The sequence below is a fragment of the Ipomoea nil genome, unplaced genomic scaffold (genome assembly GCF_001879475.1).
Source record: "Ipomoea nil cultivar Tokyo-kokei standard unplaced genomic scaffold, Asagao_1.1 scaffold2279, whole genome shotgun sequence".
NCBI lineage: Eukaryota > Viridiplantae > Streptophyta > Magnoliopsida > Solanales > Convolvulaceae > Ipomoea > Ipomoea nil.
Genome location: NW_017618707.1, coordinates 220,937 through 235,010, shown reverse-complemented (window position 1 = coordinate 235,010; position 14,074 = coordinate 220,937). Strand labels below are relative to the sequence as shown.

The window sequence follows — 14,074 nt, the reverse complement described above, 5'->3', positions numbered from 1 at the left end:
TCAATGTGCATGGTTTGGTCTAGCATTATGCAATATACACTTTAATATTGTTTTCGCTAAAACCCCAATGATAAATTAAATCCCTTAATGTGGATTGGTTGTTTTTTCAAAAAATTATTTTGAGAATTAACTAACCGAAAAATGGGTAACCCATGGCCTGCGCGGTCGAGATGCATCCACGACGACCTCCGATCTCATAATTTGATTGATCAGACTTATTATGTTTTTAGATTATAGAAAAATGGTTAAATTTAATTTATCACACGTGGTCTTTATTTTTTAAAATCGTCTCACGAATCTTTATAAATAACAAATACTTTGTTCCTTATTAATATTACATTTTCATCTTAACCTGACACATCTCACACACAAAAATTCGTAAGACAGTCTCACTGCTTACAAGTTTTTATCTTATTTTTTAGGATTAGCCACGTGATTATATACAATATTATATATTATAATTATAATCTCAATGGATCAATAAATAATTTTGACACAATCAATAATCACTCACAGAAATTATTTTTTGTGCAAAACTTTAGAGTACAGCAGTACACGATTCATCTAAAATTTGTTTAGAAGGAAGTCCAGCATTCAGTTCCATGGAGACGCAGGTACGTGATCATGACGGACCCCTTCTTCATGGACTTGTTCAAAATCTGGAACCATTAATGGAAAATAGAATACGAATACGCTGAGACGTTTAATCTTTACTCGGTTACGTTAGGCGCCTTTATGTATATATATACTTCAACCCCAAAGCTTCTAATCATATATATCTCATCAACAATTCGATCAATTATACTTCATTCCACCATTTCTACTTCCAGATATAAATTACTACAAAAATGACGGTTGCTACTACCGAGCACGGCGGAATTGGAGGCTTCCGGCAGCCCAGGAGTGGCGGCGCCGCCACCAAACCGCGGCGGCGGCTGCGTTTGATTCCCAAGAGGGGCCAAGTGGCGACGAATGCATTGCGGACAATGTTCTCGTGTTTCCTTCCTCATCGTACGGACGACAATAAACGATGCCATTGATGACTCCGATCCGTATTAATGCTACTCAAAATGTGTATATATGTTTCCATAGGATGTGTTATAAGTTGTAACATTACAAGTAAAGATGTAAATTCTACTTGATGTTGACATGTTGTTGTGATGGTCTAATATTATTCTAGCATAAATAATACCATGATTTGTATGTTAAATATAAATATATACTAACATGAATTTAATAAAACTTAAATACGAGTAACTTGTTGACCTCATAACCGTGAAAATTTTAAGATTATCTGAATATTCTTTGACATAGCTAATATCACCGAATTGTGTATGGAATAATAAAGTTAGTCGGTTGATACGTCCCCAGCCAGCGTCTCGCCGAATCCCTCTCGCCGCGAACTTCCCTCATTGCCGTCGCCTCACCTTGATATCTCTTCCATTCCGATTGGTGCCCTACGCATGCCCCTTCCACGGAAGCATCATTTGTTGAAATTTTCAGATGCATTGGTTGATATATATATTGGAGTAAATGATAAAAGTAAATGTGAAAAGTGTGTCAAAAGATACTTTAGTTTGAAAATAACATACAAACAATGTTCTGGATAACTCAAAAGATACCTTTAAAATAACATCTCGTCATTACTCTTTATTAGCAATTGTTTTCTATAGATATGAAAAGGTTGATTGATAAATACAATGTTTGTCTAGAAATTTCTTTCCATTGGCCGGAATTTTTTTTTTTTCAAAACTTGTGGCTTTTTTATAATAATAAAAAATTCACCACAATCACAATTATCAATTATCTTGAAAAATGAAAGAAATGTCCTTAATAAAAAAAATGTATGTTAAAGATTAATGATGGGATAATGGACTCCGAACAATCAGGGGCGGACCCAGCATGGGAGCAGCGGGGTAGCTGTCTCCCTCCCCCACCATCATCCCATATATAACCCTTGTATGTATATATGTATATATAGTACAAGTTTTAGTATAAGTATAATAAAATAGATAAAAATTAACAAAAGATATATGATTGATTAGGTGGCATGGCGTGTGTTATCTTTGTAGGAGGCTAGGGCTCAAATCTGATTTTCAACATCTATGCATAAATTATACCTTTGTATTACTTAGGTGGCAAAGCATGCATGTTTAAATGTGACTTTTAAGTATTTTTATGAGATTTACACACACACACACACACACACACACATATATATATATATATATATATATATATATATATATATATAACTTTCTTTTATATTAATAATGAGATGTGTTTATAATGTACTTTTTATTCGAATTATTTTATCAAATTAATTATGTTTCATATTTTCTTATGAGTATTTTTTATAAAGTTTTGATGTGTTTTATTTTTCGTCCACACCCAACAATATTTATGGCTATACTTTTTAGAGTTTTATTTTTTATCAAATTATCTCTTTTATTTTAATAATGTATTTCGTCTCGACTAAAAAAGTTTTCTTGGTCCGCCACTGCAAACAATCCAAATGGTTTATTATAAATTTTGTTCTAAGGCATCACAAGCTAATCTGTAAATAGGATAGGGAAAATTATAATTATATCATGGACTCCGAACAATTATAATTATCACAAAATTGGATTTAGTTTCTAGGGAGAGAAAGTATGGCCCAATCTAGTTATTATTGGGCACATACTTTCTAATCTTGTTATTAGAAATCCATGATATAATTTGCCCTATCCTATTTTGGCCAATTAATTAGTTTAATATTAATTATTAGATCTATACCAATTGAATATTGTTGGGTAATTTTAATTAACCTAACCAAATCAAATATTAGTCCAATCAATTCAACATAATTATACTAATTTATCCAATAACCAACCTCCAAATGAAATCCAATAACATATATATTAGCCAATTTAAAATCAAATTTTGAATATCTACGGTCGTCTGATCTTCTCAAAACCTTAGTAATCTCAAACTTTTGATTTTTTATTTTTTATTTTTACACTCCACCTTCTGCCTGATGCTATACTTTTTTCGTGTTGCGAGAAACTTTGAGAAGAGATTTGGTTTGAAAAGGGAAAAGAGTATGGAATAAAAGGGAGAGAATATGATGAGACATGATTGGTCCTATCATTTTATAAGATTGTGGTTTTGGGCAAAGTAAATAATGAGCATCCTTAATATATTATGTGATCTAATGAGAAAATTCGCTCCTGTAAAAGTTATGGGTTAATCTCAACCGTTAATCTAGATTCTAAAGGAGATCAACAGCTGTAAAACAATGAAATATAGATAAAACACGATAAATAAATAAATGTATATAGTTTTAAATATTGTATTCGTTATTGAAAAGAATTAAAGAATAACTTTTAAGTCATGAGTTTGAATTAATGTTTAAAATATTGTATTCGATATTGAAAAGTGCTGCTAACTCTGAGGCTCAACCTCATGACCTCCCACATAAGAAAGGTCACTATATGTCATCTGAGCACAAAGTGTTTGGCAATATTTAAGAACTTTATTATTAAAAAACAAAACCATTTTCTGCAAACAATGAACTAGTGTCCCTTCAAGCATTATTTGAGACCCTATATATCTATTAATTGAGTTATTATTACAAAGGTTTGTGTTGGTTGAGAAATAATAAATTTAAAGTTATTTGTTTTTTTTTTTTTGAGAAAATAAATTTAAAGTTATGAATTTCAATTTTTTCTTTATGTAATTTTTTTAAAGCCTAGATTAGGGGCCCTTTCCAGCATTAGGTCTTGGGCAAGCACCCAACCACCCCCTCAAGGCCAGGTCTATAATGAGAGCTTTGGAGTCACTAGTACAAAAACTACCATAAAATTAAGATGAGGATAATGAATTCTTTCATTTTCTGATGTAATTTATTTATTTTTAAGAACACATGTGAAGAAGTAGATGTATCGTCAAACACTATAAGTAAAAGAAATAATATGTATATAATGTAAAAGATTAAACGACCTACAATATACATTAATACAAAAATTACAAATAGTAACTCAACCTTTTTACCTTGACCAACTTGACTTAAAAGTGAATGGATAGTATTGCAATTTAAAGTTGTTGTGAATGTGTGATGGGAGTTCACTTAGCCTAATTGTTAATGAGAATTTGTTAGTTATGTAGACATTGATGCATGTGTCAAATGAATGGTCTGCGCCTTTTCTAGTTGTTGTGAATGTGTGGTAGCAGCTAGCATCACTTTTTCTTAACCACCTTTTGTCTATAAATACTATGAATGAAATCAGTACATAATTTACCTTAATGGGGATTATTTCTCAGTTACTTTCCCTTTTAACTTCACAAAAAAATTTCCAAAAAAAAAATTAAAAACTAAAAATTAAAAAAATATTTTTCCCTAGCAAATTAAAGTAGCCCATGATCAATTAATCTAGTTAGGAATTGAAGGAGGTTACACATTGGATTTCAAGTCATTCCACAAGGAGTTGCCAAACTGAAATTTGGTATGTATTGAATTTCTTTTTCCTTTTACAGATTTTCAAAATTAAATTTATAAATATTTTGGGAATGATATTGACTTTAATTTGATGATATGAGATTACCATATTTTTGTCCATTTTACATGAAACATAATGATGGGTTTATAATTGCTTGAGGATAAACTGCAGAGATACATACAGATCAGAAGTTCTTCTATTCAATAGACCATTTTCTGAATCAAAATTAAAAACTAAGAAATAAATTAAAAATTGAACATTTTGCTTTCGATTTGACAAAGGAATTTGGATTTTCAAATTTTATAAAATAAAATTATAAGTTACATATGTATTAGGTAACCCGCCTTATAACTCTAGCTGATCTGATAAAAAACCATTGCCCATAGCTGATCAGCTCAAATCAAGGAGTCCACTCAAATCAAGGAGTCCAATAGGCCGCTTCCATTGGGATCGAACTTATTACTTTGTGGTTACCAAATCAACAGTTTCACCAACTTAACTGGGTTGCCCCTTATTTTTTTTATTTATATTCACAATTAATTGTCCAAATTATATATAGTGACTAAATGAAAGTGTATTTGAAAAAACATGCAGGAATGGAATGCTTGGTCCAACATGCAGTGGACTACAAGGGTATGCCTGCTGACAGGACTGAGACTGGCGGTTGGATATCTGCTGCTCTGATTGCTGGTATATATATATATATAAATATATATATATATATATATATATATATATATATATATATATATATATATATGTATCATACCCCATTTCAATTCACACCTACTAATTACTTTTTCCTTGTGGGATGTGAAGAACTAAGAATCTTTTTTCCTTAATTTTTCCAGTAATCCAGTTGTGTGAAGGATTTTCAACTATAGGAATATGTGTGAACCTTGTCCCATACTTGATTGGAACATTACATCTCTCAAGTCAAGTGGCTGCCAACACTGTATCCAACTTCTTGGGGGCTCTTTTCAGTCTATCTTCTCTAGGAGGAATTCTTGCTGAATCCTACTTGGGCAGATATAAAACAATTCTCATCTTTGCACTTATCCAGGGTCTAGTAAGTTCTCCATCTCTCAATTGTTATACCATGGACCAGGTTCACTTTGACTTATTATGTACCTGCAATTAACCTATTGATACAACCTCGCATTGGTTCCGCAAAAGATTGTTGAGTGGTACTTAAGTTGGGGTTAAACATTCACTCATAAGATAGCATTTGTGGTAGAGTTAGGATTTTTACTTTGCGTGTGTATCACTTGGTGCTCTTATTGAGAGATCAGGGTGTGGTGGGAAAGGGCTACCTAAAAGAGAGCTACTCGGTGCTTGATAAGGTTCAAAGGGAACAGGGAAAAGCACAGAGTGAATTGAAAACTATCCAGAGTGAAACTGACCTAGCAGAGGGGACAACTTAGGAAAGGGCTACCTAGTGTCAAGATCGAAGAGTTCGAAGTGTGAGGAATTGTCAGGAGTGAAAGTTATCCAGAGTGAAGCAAGCTTAGCAGAGAGGGCGACCTAGAAAAGGGTTACCTAGTATCAATAAAAGCTTAGCTTTTGAATTGCAATTAGAGTCTCGACTTTAGTGCCGATATTATTGTATTCCACATTTACTCCACAAGAAATTGCGGAGTGATACATAAAAATTGAGGCCAAACCTTCACTCATAAACTAACTTTTGTAGTGAAGTTAGGGTCTCAGCTTGAGTGCAATAACACGGGCCAAGCTAAGGCCTTAACTCTACCACAATACAATGCAAGGACCATAGTATAATAATCTGATCTGCTAATATATATTCTCATTTCTTGCTGAATCGTACTAACAGTATATGATTTGGGGCCTGCAGGGTACATGCTTCTTGTCTATATCAACTGCACTTCCACAGCTATGGCCACCTCCTTGTGATCTTGAGGCTGATTCATCTGCAGATTGCGAACAAGCAAGCAGACTTCAAATGGCAGCAATGTATTCATCTCTGTATCTAATGGCAGTAGGGACTGGTGGCCTCTTACCCAACATCTGTGTTTTTATCTCCGACCAATTCGACCAAAAGAACGACAAGGAAAAGGCACACCTAAGACAATTCTTCAACTGCCTCTTTTGCTTATTCGCCGTGGTGGCTCTGTTGGCTGTAACACTTCTTGTTTACATTCAAGATGAATACCAACGAAGTTGGGGCTATGGGGTTTGCTCTCTTTCAATGCTCCTTGCTATCTTCATGTTCTTGGCCGGTACAAGAAGTTACAGATACAAAAAGCTCACCAGAAGTGCCTTGGTTCCAATCCTACAAGTTCTCTTGGCTGCTATAAAGAAGAGGAAGTATCAGGTTCCTGCAAATATTGAGGTACTCTATGAAGATAATCCAGAGTCTTCCAGAATCCCTCACACTCGTCACTTCAAGTAAGTTTTCCTCCTCATGCTTTTTGGGATTAAACGTTTACCACTATACCTGTTTTCTTATATTGTCATTATTTTCGAGACCTCGGCCACCTGAAACCCTTAACTAACAATCCCTAATGATAGATCTCAATGTTGCATTATACTTACTTTCCTAACGATGGATCTCAACGCTGCATTATGCTTACTTCGGGTGACTGCTGTAAGTCAAGCACGTTTAAGTACAGAGTTCGACTATCTGTTGTCATATCCTACTTATAACCAATTGGTGATAAAGTAGGTGGACATTACTCATTTAACCACATTCTTCTATAGTAAGCCACAACACCACATGTCGAATCAAGCAGGGGCTGAACTTAACTAACCCGGCCGATGCCTAACACCCAACCCCCCTTGCTACCTGGTGCTAGACTTGTTTCCTCACCGGCCTCTCCCAACAAATCTCCTAGTGCCTGCCAGCCTTAACTGAACAGTTCTTACTCCGAGCCCTTACCACTAGTCAAAAGGTAGAAAAGATTGGACTTGACTCGCACCTCCCAACAATCTCCTAGGCACCTGGTGCTGACCTTATCCCAACAAAAGATCAGACATAGCTGATTAGCTGCAATGAGTTTTACTACATCTATAAATCTAGTAACCAAATCAAGATTTTTCACCAAATTGTGTTTTTTAATATGTCTAGGTTCTTGGACAAAGCTGCTATTCCTACAAAAGATGCCTTTGTATCATCAACCAATTCCTCAGTTCCAGATCCTTGGAAGGTGTCCTCAGTTACAAGAGTTGAGGAGGTTAAAATGATTGCCCATCTCTTACCATTTTGGGCAACAACAATCCTTTTCTGGACTGCATTTTCACAGCTGATGACCTTCTCAGTAGAACAAGCCTCCACCATGAACAGATCCATTGGGGGGGCTTTCATTGTTCCTGCTGGTTCAGTTGCCATCTTCTTTGTGCTGCCCATATTTATCACTTTAGGATTGTATGGTCCTGTTATCAAACCCATCTGGAGAAAATTGAGAGGGAAACCTGGTATGTATGTATATTAGTAATAATCAATTCCTAATGGCATTCTCACTTTAATTTCCATTACCCATCATTCAGTATCTGAAATAATATAGGTTCTATTTAGTAAAATAGTTAGCCTATCACCCAATTTTAACCACTATTAGTTCTTTGACTTCGTTAAACATCAATATGAGTGTTTGATTAATTAGCTTTTTGAGAAAGTAACAGCTAATTTATCAAACACTTTCCTACAATCAGCTAACAGTAGCACTCCCATAATGTTCCTTGCTTACAGGCCTCACAAGCTTACAGAAGATAGGGATAGGCCTGTTACTAGCTGCACTGGGCATGGCTGCAGCAGCAGTTATCGAGTCGAAAAGATTATTGGTGATGAGAGCTTCGAGTCCATCATCATCATCATCGTCATCGTCATCACCTCTACCCATTACTGTCCTCTTCCTGATCCCGCAGTTCGTGCTGGTGGGATCGGGAGCAGGGTTCATGTACAGCGGGCAGTTCAACTTGTTCATCAAGCAACACACGCGAAAAGGGATGAAAGCAATCGGCACCTGCATCTTTCTCACCACCCCGGCACTCGGCTTCTTTCTCAGCAGCTTCCTGGTGTCACTTGTCCAGAGAATCAGTACCATTCGAGGCGGCAAAGGGTGGATAGGCCACAGCATCAACAACGGCAGAATCGACTGTTTCTATGGCCTTTTAGCTGCCCTAACCTTAGCTGATTTTGAGATCTTTCTTTTCTGTGCTGCGGCGTTCAAACCACAGCAGAAAACGGAGATGGAGGGTGTTGGCAGTGGAGCTTCAGGTGTGGATAGAGATGTGAAAACCTCAACTACAGTATGATCCTTGGTAATTTTTTATTCTTCTATTTTTACCATTTTTGAGCATGCCATATTGTATGCATGTAAAGAGAGTCTTTGTTCTGGAAATTTTTGCTTTTAAAGAAAGAGGGTTGGGTAGCTTTGAGGGGAGGCACTGCACATAACTGACATAAGTTAATGTTTATATATGGTTGGGTACGGTTAGAAAACTAACTTTTTGGTGACTGGTGTACAGAATGGGATGTAATTGTAAATGGAATGGAATGATTTCAATTCATATATTTTAATCAATTTTGTACTTGCATTTACTGAGTTTAGCTAGGCAGGTATCTTTTAATTGGCCATTCATACTAACAATAGAACTAAATTGAACTCGGCCATAACGTAATTGGTTCGTCATCTAATATAAAGGTTATGACTGAAGGCAGTTTTGTGAGATTTGAATCCCACTAAAAACATGTATAGAAAAAAGATCCAATGATACTAGAAGGTTTGGATTAAATATCAGAGCAATTCCTTTTAAATTTAATCATTTCCCTCGAAATTGGATATTTAAACAGGTGCTAGAATATCCAATGAAAAAATCTAAACATTAAAGTCCTACATTTTTCATTCTTAGAATGACCAAAGCCACAATCTATCAAAATTAAGGGTATATTTTATAATTGTTAACAATGGGGCACCAAATTGACTCACTATGAATAATAGAGAAGCCAAAAATATATTTTCCCTTACCTTAAAAAGGGTTGTAATTGGTCATCCACTCACAGATGGCAATTTATATCCTGCACTAGGGCGCATATTGCATTGTGCACCCTGATGCAAAACGACGTCGTTTTAGATTTTTATTTTATTTTTTTGAAATTTTGCTATGGGTTGGCGGTTAATTTTCTTTTAAAAAAATCTCAAGTTCAAAAATGTACATAATTTTATACTAGAATACACATAATTGTATACATAAATGTACATAATTGTATAACAAAATACACATATTTTTTTAAAAAAGATAATACATATAATCTAACATAATACATAATATACATAAACTTTTAACATAATAAACATCAACTCTTAACATAATACACATAAATTTTCTGTTTCGGATGTACATAATTGTATAAAAAAGATGTACATGATTGTATAAAAAATTGTATATAATTGTATAAATAAATACACATAATTGTATAAACAAATACACATAATTGTATAAAAAATCGACATAATCACGTCAACTCCCTACATAACTTACCAAAACGACGTCGTTTTGGGGGGCGCGGGGCGCACAGTGCTACGCGCGCCGTCACTACTGGAAATTATGGAATTTCCGACCACTTGAAAGTGATCTTAAATCAAGTGAAAGTAAAAAGTGGTCGGAAATAGCAACAAAGGTTTTTCCGGATACCAGTGGTCGGAACAAGATTTTCGACTTGATTTAAGATCACTTTTAGGCGGGTCGAAAATTCCATAATTTCCAGCAGTGCGTGGTGCAGGGTATAACGATTGCTCACAGATGTACCATTGTCATGAATGTTTCGAACAAAAAGAAAAAGAAAGATAATTATTAACAAGGTTAAAATTGATTGTTACTACCTTTATAAGAATCACGAATATTTAACAAAAAAAAATAGAAAAAATAAGATAATCATTAACTCCCTGCTAACTTTGCTAAACTGACATTGATGTCGTTATTGTCATGTTAATATGACATAATGTGTCATGCCAACTCATATTCATATTTTATTATATTAATATTTAAAAATAATTAATTTAATCACTACATGTAGTGTAGTGTTTATGTACATTAAGATAAAGACTTTTGATCATATAGAGCAAATATTATGAACATACTACAAGATAAATAAAAATATGATATGTCTATAGTGTAAAGTTTATGTACATTAAACATTGTTTTTATGAACATATAGAACGGACATCATAAATCTACTATAGAGTTAATGGAAATACATATGATGTATATAGAACGGACATCATCATGGGTTGTCATTGGAGATTTTAATGACTTGCTATATCAGAATGAGAAGAGAGGGGGGAATCCGCATCCGAATCGCCTCCTACGCGGTTTTGGGGAAGCTATTGAGGACTGTGGGCTTGCTCAGTTGCCTATGACGGGATATCCGTACACATGGGAAAAGGGGAAGGGGACAGAAAACTGGATGGAGGAGAGGCTCGATAAGGTTTTGGTGACAGATGAGTGGCGTGGTGTGGTGACGGGGGCTAAGGTGATGAATCTGAGGACCCGGAAATCTGATCACTCGGCTCTCTTTCTGGGGATCCGTGAGTCCGGTGGGGGTGTTGGGCCTGGGAGGAGGGGGTTCCGATTTGAGATGGCATGGTTGCATGATGAGGGGTGCAGGAGTGTGGTAGAGCAGTCTTGGCAGGAGGGGAGGGGGCAAGGTTTACAGAATTGTATTCAGTACTGCGGGAACCGGTTAACACGATGGGGTGGGGACCGGTATCATAAGTACGAAAAACGGATCAATGAGCTGACAAGGGAACAGCAGCGACTAAGGGGGCGTACTGACCTGGCCTCGCTTTCAGAGTTCCAGCGCCTAGAACAGCTGTTAAGCTGCACTAAAGCTCAGGAGGATGCCTATTGGAGGCAGAGAGCCAAGCAACACTGGCTTAAGGAGGCGGATGCTAATACGAAGTGTTTTCACAGGTATGCCTCTCACCAAAAAAAAGAAGAATACTATTTCTAGATTGATGAATGATAATGGGGATTGGGTGGAGGGGGAGCCTATGAAAAATATTATATTGCAATATTATAACCGTATTTTCTATGCTGGAACCCCGGGGGAACTGGGGAGGGGTTTTTTGAGGGGATTGCTCCGCGAGTCACGCAGACACAGAATGAGTCTTTGCTGCGGCGTTTTGAATTGGAAGAGGTTAAGGGTGCATTGTTTGCAATGTTCCCGGATAAGGCACCAGGCCCGGATGGAATGAATCCGGGCTTCTACCAGCATTTTTGGGATGTGGTAGGGGAGGATGTGGCGAGCTTTATAATAAATTGTGTAGAGTCCTGTGATTTCCTGCCCGGGTTGACTGAAACTGATATTTTTTTGATCCCTAAGAAGAACACCCATGAGTTTGTAACTGATTTGCGCCCTATAGCCCTCAGTAATGTGGTCTATAGAGTTATGGCAAAAATGTTAGCTAACAGAATGAAGCCACTAATGGAGGGAATAATATCTGAGTCACAAAGTGCTTTTATCCCAGATAGACTGATAACGGATAATATACTATTAGCTGCGGAAGTGGGGCATTTTCTGAACAGAAAGCAGTGTGGGGTGGGGGGATGGAGTGCTCTCAAACTGGACATGGCAAAGGCATATGATCGGGTGGAATGGTCTTTTCTCCGTAAGATGATGCTGGTGTTGGGTTTTCATGGTGGTTGGGTGGAATTGATTTTGAAATGTGTCGCCACAGTTTCCTATAATATTCAGGTGAATGGTTTAAGATGTGATCCTATTATACCCACTCGTGGATTAAGGCAAGGGGATCCTTTGTCCCCGTATCTATTTATTATCTGTGCAGAGGGACTATCTTTATTATTGCAGCAGGCACATACTGTGGGATCATTACATGGATGTAGGGTAGCCAGAGGTGCCCCCCCAATCTCTCATTTATTCTTTGCGGATGATAGTCTTTTGTTTTTTAAGGGCAATGTGGAGGAAGCAATTGAGGTTAAAAGGTGCCTATCTGTGTACGAGGATCTGTCTGGGCAGGCAGTTAACTATCATAAGTCAAGTATATGCTATAGCATAAATACAAGTAATGTTGATAGGGAAAATGTGGCTCAGATTTTGGGAGTGACGCAGGCTCCGAATTTTGGCAAGTATTTAGGACTCCCCTCTTTTGTTGGAAGACACAAGAAAACAGTTTTTGCGTATGTTGAGGATAAAACCCGTCAAAGGATTGGGTCATGGAATAAAAAACTGCTGTCGCAGGCGGGTAAGGAGATTCTGTTGAAAACTGTAGCACAATCTATGCCTACGTTTTCAATGAGTGTTTTCTTGCTACCTATATCAGTGTGTACGACGATAGAGAGAATTATGAATCGGTATTGGTGGGACTCTGGAACTGACAGGCGAATACATTGGAAGGCATGGGACAAGTTGTGTATCCCTAAGAAATATGGGGGTTGGGTTTTAAAGATTTGCGTGCTTTTAATCTAGCAATGCTAGGAAAACAGGCGTGGCGAATGTTGACTAAGCCTGAATCCCTGGTGGCGCGTGTGTATAAGGCCCGTTATTTTCCAAAGGGATCTTTCTTTGATGCACAAGTGGGAAATAATCCCAGTTTCTGCTGGCGGAGCATCATGGCAGCAAAGAGTATAGTTTTTTGGTGGGGTAAGGCGCAGAATTGGTAACAGGAAATCTACACTCATATAGACCCACCCCTGGTTACAGGATGATCATGACCCTATGGTACAGACAGAAATACCAATACAGTTGCAAGGAGCCAGGGTCGCAGGTTTGATTGATCAGCAAACCGGTAATTGGGACCCCTCAATTTTAACTGATCTATTTCAACCTAGTGATGTAGCAGAGATTATGAAAATAGTCAAAATACCCATCTCCCTGGATTATGATGATACCTGGTACTGGTATGGGGAGTATTCTGTTAAGAGTGGATACAGGCTAATAGTAGGAAATTATCAAGGAAATAATGGGATATTTACAAAATGGTTACACCTATGGAAGCTCAAAATCCCACCAAAATGGAAAATGTTTCTTTGGAGAGCCATTAGTGATATATTGCATATCACTACAAACTTGCTTAAAAAGAGGGTGGATGTGGATCCACGATGTGCCATGTGTGGAATATCTCAAGAAGACACATGCATGCTTTAGTGTTGTGTGATTTTGCAAAGAACATTTGGGATAAATCTAACCTCACAATCCCCAATATAGTCACAAATGTTTTTCATGATTGGTTTGGTGAACTCTTAAATGTTCTAGACTCTGATGGGATGTTATATGCGGCAGCAATTCTTTACAATGTTTGGAGAGCAAGGAACAGGGCGGTCTGGGAGGCAACGTTACTGCGCCCGGAGATGGTACTCAAGGCCGCCGCTGCTGCCAAGTTAGCATGGACGCGGGCGCACCCACTACCCACGGCCCGAACTACTACGCTGCCAATCGAGCCGGTTCAACTGCAAGGGGAGTCCGGGCTGCATGGTGTCGAGCTGCACACTGCCGAGACGCCACATGGTCTGCCGAGGAGGCTGTGTCGTGTAGATGGGGGATTTATGCAAGGGACGGGCCAAGCTACATTTGGGGCGGTCTTACTAGATACGAACAGAGGCTACGTCTCGGCATACAGCGG

At 37.2% G+C, this 14,074-nt stretch overlaps 1 protein-coding gene across 1 annotated transcript; it reads left to right on the top strand.

Moving 5' to 3' along the window:
* The first annotated feature begins 4,404 nt into the window (after window positions 1-4,404).
* On the top strand, window positions 4,405-8,747 carry LOC109150373 (protein NRT1/ PTR FAMILY 6.2-like). Its single transcript, XM_019298283.1, has 6 exons — window positions 4,405-4,484; window positions 5,073-5,168; window positions 5,330-5,547; window positions 6,331-6,884; window positions 7,564-7,910; window positions 8,182-8,747. Exons 2-6 carry the CDS (start codon window positions 5,075-5,077, stop codon window positions 8,745-8,747), a joined length of 1,779 nt encoding a protein of 592 aa, XP_019153828.1. The 5' UTR covers window positions 4,405-4,484; window positions 5,073-5,074.
* The last annotated feature ends 5,327 nt before the right edge of the window (window positions 8,748-14,074 follow it).